The 9,259-nt window shown below is 44.0% G+C and overlaps 1 protein-coding gene across 2 annotated transcripts in view; it reads right to left on the bottom strand.

The window, feature by feature from the left end:
- Positions 1–7,010, bottom strand: part of nsmfb (NMDA receptor synaptonuclear signaling and neuronal migration factor b) — a 103,812-nt gene extending 96,802 nt beyond the window's left edge. For both annotated transcript variants that reach the window (XM_043719894.1, XM_043719893.1), the window contains exons 1-2: positions 6,794–7,010; positions 5,380–5,447 (exon numbers count right to left, since the gene is read on the bottom strand). In XM_043719894.1, coding sequence (XP_043575829.1) covers positions 5,380–5,447; positions 6,794–6,864 — 139 coding nt within the window. In that variant the 5' untranslated portion in view covers positions 6,865–7,010. The remainder of the gene's footprint in view (positions 1–5,379; positions 5,448–6,793) is intronic.
- Between the last annotated feature and the right edge of the window lie 2,249 nt (positions 7,011–9,259).

Here is a 9,259-nt window from a genome sequence, read left to right on the forward strand (position 1 = left end):
AGATCCTGTTGTAATCTGAGGTAACCTTCTTCGCTCTCCACTACACCTCCAATTTTGGTGTCATCTGCAAACTTACTAACTGTACCTCTTATGCTTGCATCCAAATCATTTACGTAAATGACAAAAAGTAGAGGGCCCAGCACCGATTCTTGTGGCACTCCACTGGTCACAGGCCTCCAGTCTGAAAAACAGCCCTTCACCACCACCCTCTGTCTTCTACCTTTCAGCCAGTTCTGTATCCAAATGGCTAGTTCTCCCTGTATTCCATGAGTTCTAACCTTGCTAATCAGTCTCCCATGGGGAACCTTGGCGAACACCTTACTGAAGTCCATATAGATCACGTCTACTGCTCTGCCCTCATCAGTCCTCTTTGTTACTTCTTCAAAAAACTCAATCAAGTTTCTGAGATATGATTTCCCACGCACAAAGCCATTTTGACTATCCCTAGTAAGTCCTTGCCTTTCCAAATATATGTACATCCTGTCCCTCAGGATTCCCTCCAACAACTTGCCCACCACCGAGGTCAGGCTCACTGGGTCTATAGATCCCTGGCTTATCCTTACCACCCTTCTTAAACAGTGGCACCACGTTAGCCAACCTCCAGTCTTCAGCACCTCACTTGTGACTATCGATGATACAAATATCTCAGCATGAGGCCCAGCAATCATTTTGCTAGCTTCCCACAGAGTTCAAGGGTACACCTGATCAGGTCCTAGGGATTTATCCACCTTTATGCGTTTCAAGACATCCAGCACTTCCTCCTCTGTAATTTGGACATTTTGCATGATGTCACCATCTATTTCCCTACAGTCTATATCTTCCATGTCCTTTTCCACAGTAAATACTGATGCAAAATACTCATTTACTATCTCCCCCATTTTCTGTGGTTCCACACAAAGGCCGCCTTGCTGATCTTTGAAGGGCCCTATTTTCTCCTTAGTTACCCTTTTGTCCTTAATGTGTTTGTAAAAACCCTTTGGATTCTCTTTAATTCTATTTGCCAAAGCTACCTCATGTCCCCTTTTTGCCCTCCTGATTTCCCTCTTAAATATACTCCTACTACCGTTATACTCTTCTAAGGATTCACTTGATCTATCCTGTCTATACCTTACATATGCTTCCTTCTTTTTCTTAACCAAACCCTTAATTTCTTTAGACATCCAGCATTCCCTATACCTACCAGCCTTTCCTTTCACCCGAACAGGAATATACTTTTTCTGGATTCTTGTTATCTCATTTCTGAAGGCTTCCCATTTTCCAGCTGCTCCTTTCCCTGCTAACATCTGCCCAATCAGCTTTTGAAAGTTCTTGCCTAATACCATCAAAATTGACCTTTCTCCAATTTAGAACTTCAACTTTTAGATCTGTTCTATCCTTGTCCATCACTATTTTAAAACAAATAGAATTATGGTCGCTGGCCCCAAAGTGCTCCCCCACTGACACCTCAGTCACTTGCCCTGTGCTATTTCCCAAGAGTAGGTCAAGTTTCGCACCTTCTCCAGTAGGTACATCCACATACTGAATCAGAAAATTTTCTTGTACACACTTAACAAATTCCTCTCCATCTAAACTATTTGGAAAGTTAAAATCCCCTACCATAACTACCCTATTATTCTTACAGATAGCTGAGATCTCCTTACAAGTTTGTTTCTCAATTTTCCTCTGACTATTAGCAGGTCTATAATACAATCCCAATAAGGTGATCATCCCTTTCTTATTTCTCAGTTCCACCCAAATCACTTCCCTGGATGTATTTCTGGGAATATCCTCCCTCAGCACAGCTGTAATGCTATCCCTTATCAAAAGTGCCATTCCCCCTCCTCTCTTGCCTCCCTTTCTGTCCTTCCTGTAGCATTTGTATCCTGGAACATTAAGCTACTAGTCCTGCCCATTCCTGAGCCATGTTTCTGTAATTGCTATGATATCCCAGTCCCATGTTCCTAACCATGCCCTGAGTTCATCTGCCTTCCCTGTTAGGCCCCTTGCATTGAAATAAATGCAGTTTAATTTATTAGTCCTACCTTGTCCCTGCCTGCCCTGACTGTTTGACTTGCTCCTGTTCTCAATTGTACCAGTCTCAGATTGATCTCTTTCCTCACTATCTCCATGGGTCCCACCATACTAGTTTAGCTCCTCCCGAGCAGCTCTAGCAAATTTCCCTGCCAGTATATTTGTCCCCTTCCAATTTAGGTGCAATCCGTCCTTCTTGTACAGGTCACTTCTACCCCAAGAGAGATTCCAATGATCCAAAAAATGTGAATCCTTCTCCCATACTGTGGATTCAATGGGCCGAATGGCCTGCTTCCACATTATAGGGATTCTAAATGTGAGTCAAAAGACTAAAAAGGCAACTTGTTATCTAAATGGAGAGAAATGTCAAATACTTCAATGCAGAGGGATCTGGGTGTCCTCATGCATGAGTTACAGAAAGCTAGTACGCAGGTACTGCAGGTAATAAGGAAAGTATATTGAATTTTGGCCTTTACTGTGAAAGGAATGGAGTATAAAAATAATGAAGTGTCATTGCAGTTGTACAAAGGCGCATCTGGAGTACTACATATAGTTTTGGTCCCCTTACTTGAGGCAGGATGTAATTGCATTGGAGGCAGTTTAGAGAAGGTTCATTAAATTAATTTCAGAGATGAAAGCCTTGTCATTGCGGAGTATTTGAACAGTTTAGGCCTATACCAGTTATAGTTTAGACAGGTTGAGAGGAGATCTAAGTGTGTATATGAGATGCTAAAGGAACTGATAAGGTAGACGTAAAGCAGATGTTTCCCCTCGTGGAGCGATCTAGAACAAGTGGTTATAGTTTCAGGTTAAGCGTTGGAAGATTTAAAACAGAGAGAAAGGGGAATTAATTCTCTAAAAGAGTCATGAATCTGTAGAATTCACTACCTAGATTGTGGTAGATACAGAATAAATTTAAAGAGGCGATTTTTAATTTAAAACATTAAGGTTTTGGAGAAAGAGCAGGAAAATGAAGTGGAGGCCGAGATTAGATCTGCCATGATCGTGTTAAATGGCAAAGCAAGCTCAAAGGGCTGAATTGCCTACTCCTGCTCCTAATTCTTACATTCTTAAATGACTGTGTACATTCACACAAGGAGTTGCACAGTGGTTAGCACTGCTCCCTCACATTGCCAGGGACCTGGTTTGTTTCCCAGCTTCGGGTGACTGTGGAGTTTGCACATTCTGCCCGTGTCTGCATGAGTTTCCTCTCACAGTCTGAAGATGTGCAGGCTAGGTGGACTGGCCGTGCTAAATTGCCTTGTAGTGTGCAAGATAGGTGGGTTAACTAGCAAATGTGGGTTTACAAGGATAAGGTGGGATGCTGTTTGGAGGATCAGTGCAGACTCGATGGGCTGAATCGCCTATATCTGCACCATAGGGATTCTATGATTTGGTGCTGTGAGAAATGAAAGTTCGGTCTGCCGGTCTGTCTTCCTCTGGCTTTGTTAACTAACATTTTTGCATATTATTCTCTCCTTCCACATATCAGCCAGACACTCAGTAGAATATTGAAGCGGCCCAGTTGTTGGGCACAGTGGACATGTCCAGGCTGGCTTTGTGTCTATGGACCCAGTAAACTGGAAATGACAAATACATTAGCGGAGCTGCGTATCCATTTGCTTTGCTGATATTGGGATCTTTCGGGGTGTGTGTATTCTGTGGAGTGCAGTTGACTTAGGAAGAGGCACAATTTAACCATGGATATACAATTCATTTAAAGTACCTGAAGAAATTCACTCTTGCACACCAGAATTCAGAGGACTTCAAACAGTCATTCTTGTTATATACTCCGAAAATCTACCAGGCACACATGTCCACTCAGCATCTCTCAGACACACACAGAATCTCTGAGGCAAACAATTCCTGCTTGATCTCTCTCTTACACACAATCTCTCACAAACAGACAAATCCACATATTTCTTCCTCTTGCACACAAACAAACAATCTCAGAGATTTATAAATTTCACTCACTCGCAAATGGACACAGTCTGACAGAGTCTATACAATCACATTTAGCACGAAGGAAGGCCGGGGAATTTTTTTAGGATCAAGAACATGCTACCTGAAAACATGGGGGAAATGCTCATTCCAGAAATAATTTTAAAGCGAATTGGACAGATGTTTAGAGATGAATGAAGACTTGTCCACAATAAGTGAGAGCTTGTTCATGGAAGGAGCAGGGGAACAATTAGCCAAATGGCCACTTTCTATGTTTCAAATTCCTTTGATTTTTATAATCTCCTTCTCTCACAGATACTCTCATACAGACACACACAAAACGTCTCACACGCACACTCTGTCTCTCTCACAACCCCCTCAGGTTAATAATCCCGTTCGGTCTTTAGGAGCAGTGAGATTTGGGAGTCCATGTACAGACAGCAACGAAAGCTGGTGGGCAAGTAAAAAAAAATTTCAAGGGCCAAGGGAATGTTAGTCTGGAATGTAAAAGGGTAGACGTTGTGTGACAATAAAACGCCCGCTCCAACCCATCTGGAGCACTGTGTTTTGGGTATCACAGTTCAGGGAAGATATATTGACCTTGAAAGGGGGTGTGTTGCAGATTCACCAGAATTAGGCCAATGTTAAAGTGGTGAAGTTCCAAGTAAAGTTGTATCGAATAGACTTGTATTTCCTTGAATATAGAAGATTAACTGGCAATATAACTGAGGTGTGAGGCTGGGGCAGAGGGGTCAGATAGAGAGAGGAGAAACAGCAGCAGATTGAGAGAGGTGCAGATAGAAAAATTAACGATTACAAGGAAGTCACAGAGAAGCTATTTTCCCTCTTCGAGATTTGAAGAACGAAACAGAACAGTATTTATATTCGATCTTTATGTTTCGAACAGATATCCAAAAGCACTTTATACAAGAGCTGGAAGAAATCTGAACTCACTCCCTCAAGCTGGAAATAATTAAAAATTTTAGAACAAAGTTATCCACAATTCACTGCTAGATCTGGGTGTTGAGGTGGATGGAAGAAAGGCAGATTATTAGAACTGCGACACAGAATACCCACTGAATGGATTGGCAGAACAGACTGGAGAGGCTGAATGGCCAATGCCCGTCCAATCTTCCCCTGCCTCTCAGATACATATACAGAATCTTCCACCTCAGAAAGTGTTAGGGAGCTGCTGAGATTAAGAACAACCTGATCATAAAACACAAAGAGGCTGCCTCAAGAGATGCAGAATGTGAGCACAGCACCAGGCAAAAATAAAAATAAAGGAGAGGCTATCTAAACCCGTCTTACTCAGGCAGCAACTGGGGAATACTGTGAGGTCAGAGGGGCAGGAGAGTCTTTGTGAGGGGGTGGAAAATGGGTGCATGGAACTCTGACACATAGTGAATGAGAGGTATAGTTTCTTACCTGATGCCTTGGTGCTACTGGTGCTAGGCTCAGTCTGCGACAGATACTCTCTGAAAGCTTGCGCTGCTCTTCATGTTTGAAGCCAGAACATAGCAACACAGCGGGAAAAAGGAGAAAATAAAAATGTCAGAGAGACAGACACCTCCCAAAGCGGCACAAATGAAAAATTGACACAAAAATACAAGCGGGTTCATCCCACTTTACAGCGACAAGGAGATAAAGTGAATGAACATATTGGGGGATAAAAAAATCAATCAGTTCTTGTAAAATCAGCTTAATAAATGTAATTCAATTAAATTTGACAGCCCATTACTGTCGAGGACATGAAGCACATTCAGTATTTCTACATTTCCAACTGCTGCATCTTTTAAATGTTTCATAAAAGGAAATAGACAGTAACAATCCAATAAGTGATGGATCGCCTTCTCAATCGCTGGGTAGAGTTAGCCTCATAGTGTGAAGTGTGACAGAGGAAGAGAGATACAGGAGAGACACAATACAAGGAGAATCAATACAGGGAGACAATAAAATATGAGTAGTGCTGTGGAGGTAATGGAAAGCAGCAAGCTTAAAATAACTGCAACATTTAGGGACAAAGGTTTAGCACTTCGTGGAGCACGCATGTGCAATTTTGAGCCAGTTTGTTTTAAAACAGATCCAACAACTACAGTACAGCAAAACCATGCACGCAGGAATGTTAACACAAGCTCGTTCTAAAGTTGCAGGTTAAAAGTGCAAATTGTGCAGCGTGGAGAGAGGAGCTATGGCAACGTGGCAGGGAGAAACAGATTAGGGAGACAAGTGAGCAGGGTGAAAGGAGATTGAGAGAGGAAAAGAGACATGGGAAGACAAAACAGAGAGACTGCGCAAACACAACACAAGGCAAATAAATAAACAATGGATATAAAACAAAACAGAATGAGAGAAATCCCTCTGAATAGACAGATAGTGAGGAAACGATCAAAGCCACAAAAAAAAGATGTAAACAGGCAGGGGAGAGACAGGGGCACAGAAGCACAAGGAGCTGGAAATATCCCATTGGAACCACTCGGGAGCTGGTCTGAGTTCCTGAGCGCTAACTCGGCTTACAGCTTTCCAATGAAGCGCGCAAGAGGCTGGGCGAATGGGCAGTCACCCTGGACAATGGCACCGGGGGATTTCTTTCTGCTGATCAGGAGTCAGCAAACTTTGGTAGCATCAACTTTCGCGTGTGCAGGGGGCGAATCAACGGATAGATGGAATAGAGCCAGGCAGTAAATCCAGCAGCCCCTTCAAGGGGAACTTCGGTGCAACTCAAATGCAGTGCAGCAGAATGGGCTGCAACAGCCAGCGTTTCTTAAAGGGAGAGAGGGACGGGGTGGGTGCTCCTGGTTCGAGAATGTGATGCCCAGCTCCCGACCCAGGTGGCACTTACCTGACCTTGGATTCAGCCGAGCAAATGGCATTGCCCCGCGGGTTCTTCCGTTTGGAAACAGCGCTGCCCATCCTGGCTGGAGAGCCGGGGAGTGGGAGACATGGCAATCACAGAGCGGCCGGGGGGGACCCCTCGCCCATGCCAGGCAGTGCCAGTCTCCGGGAGCTGTGTGCCGCCTGCAGCTCGCAGCCGCCTCCCATGCTCGGCTCGGGCTGAGTGGCGGAGCTCGGAGGCTGGGGCGGAGCTCGGACACACAGTGGGCAGGGACAGGCGAACCCAATACCGGGGGGGGGGGGGGGGAGTGGCACTGCCACATCCCGAGGGGAGCAGACAGCCCCACAGGAGGGCAGACAGAGAAAGAAAAGGGACAGAGAGTTACAGAGCAGGGGCCAGGTAGAGCAGCCGGTGTGAGGGGCGACAGTTGGAGGGCAATGAGAAAGAGAAAAATGGGCCAGAGACATATCTTTAAAATTCATTCTCAGGATGTGGGTATCGCTGGTAAGGCAGAATTTATTGTCCATTCTTTATTGCTCTGGAGAGGTGGCGAACTGCTTTCTTGAGTGCAGCATCCTTCAGCGTGCAGAGCCACCCACATTGTTGTTGGGAAGAGGATTTCGGTATTTTGACCCTTAGAACCAGGGGAACAGAGATCTATTTCCAAGTCAGGATGGTGTGTAGCTTGAAGGGCAACTTTCAGGTTGTGATCTCCACATGTATCTGGTGCCTTTGTCTTTCTAGATAGTGGACAACCATTTAACAAGGGGCTACCTCAAAGATATTGCAGAAAAAACGCTCATGGTGTTTGGGTAGCACATTGAAACACACAGGCGGTTGGTTGGCTAACAGGAAGCAAAGAGTTAGGATAAATGGTTTTCAGGTTGGCAAGACAAAGCAACTAGTGTGCCTCAGAAATTTGTGCTGAGACCATAAGTGTTTATAATTTATATAAATATATTGAGGGATGGAAGGTACAGTTGCCAAACGAGCTGATGACACAAAGACACAACATCAAGTTGTGAAGAGACATGTGGAAGTTATAAACAAGATAATGGTAGGTTAAGTGAGCAAAGTTTTGGCAAATGGAATACAATGTGGGAAAGTGTGTAATAGCACATTTTGGCAGGAAGAGTAGAAATAAATGATATTATCAAAATGGTGAGAGACTGGAGACTGTGATGCAGAGGGATCTAGGTGGCCTCATGCATGAATCGTAAAAATGTAGTCTACAGGTACAGCAAGTAATTAGGAAAACTAATAGAATACGATTATTTATCAGATGGGGAATCAAATACAAGAGTCAGGAGGTTATGCTACAGTTATACAAGGTGTTTGTGAGATTATACCTGGAATACTTTGTACAGCATTGTTCACCTTATTTAAAGAGGGATGTAAATATGCTGGAAACTGTTCAGAGAAGATTTACAAAATAAATACCTGGAACAGGTGGGTTTTCTTATGAGGCTAGGCTTGTATCTGCTGGAGTTTAGACGAGTAAGAGGTGACTTGATTGAAACATATGAAATGTTGATGAGTCTTGAGAGGGATGATCTCAAGATGATATTTCCTCTGATGAGAGAGTTTCGAACCAGGGGCCAATGTTTGAAAATCAGACATCACCCATTAAAGACAGCGATGAAATGAAGATCTCTTCTCACAGATGGCTGTGAGTCATACAGGTGTACAGCATGGAAACAGACCCTCGGTCCAACTTGTCCATGCCGACCAGATAGTCCCACCTGCCAGCACCTGGCCCATATCCCTCCAAACCCTTCCTATTCACATACCTATCCAGATGCCTTTTAAATGGTGCAATTGTACCAGCCTCCACCACTTCCTCTGGCAGCTCATTCACCCCTTAGGTCTCTTTTATATCTTTCCCCTCTCACTCTAAACCTATGCTCTCTAGTTCTGGACTTCCCCCACATCAGGGAAAAGATCTTGTCTATTTGTCCTATCCACTCCCCTCATGATTTTATAAACCTCTATAAGGTCACCCCTCAGCCTCCGATGCTCCAGGGAAAACAGTCCCAGCCTGTTCAACCTCTCCCTATAGCTCAAATCCTCCAACCCTGACAACATCCTTGTAAATCTTTTCTGAACCTTTTCAAGTTTCACAACAACCTTCCAATAAGAAGGAATTGCGTGCAATATTCCAAAAGTGGCCGAACCAATGTCCTGTACAGCTGCAACATGACCTCCCAACTCCTGTACTCAATACTCTGACCAATAGAAGAAAGCATACCAGATTGCCTTCTTCATTATCCTATCTACTTGCAACTCCACTTTCAAGGAGCTATGAACCTGCACTCCAAGGTCTCTTTGTTCAGCAGCTCTTCCTAGGTCCTGACCATTAAATGTATAAGTCCTGCTAAGACTTGCTTTCCCAAAATGCAGCACCTCACATTCATCTAAATTACACTCCATCTACCACCCCTAAGCCCACTGGGTCATCTGATCAAAATCCTG

Source organism: Chiloscyllium plagiosum, chromosome 30 (genome assembly GCF_004010195.1).
Source record: "Chiloscyllium plagiosum isolate BGI_BamShark_2017 chromosome 30, ASM401019v2, whole genome shotgun sequence".
Lineage (NCBI taxonomy): Eukaryota > Metazoa > Chordata > Chondrichthyes > Orectolobiformes > Hemiscylliidae > Chiloscyllium > Chiloscyllium plagiosum.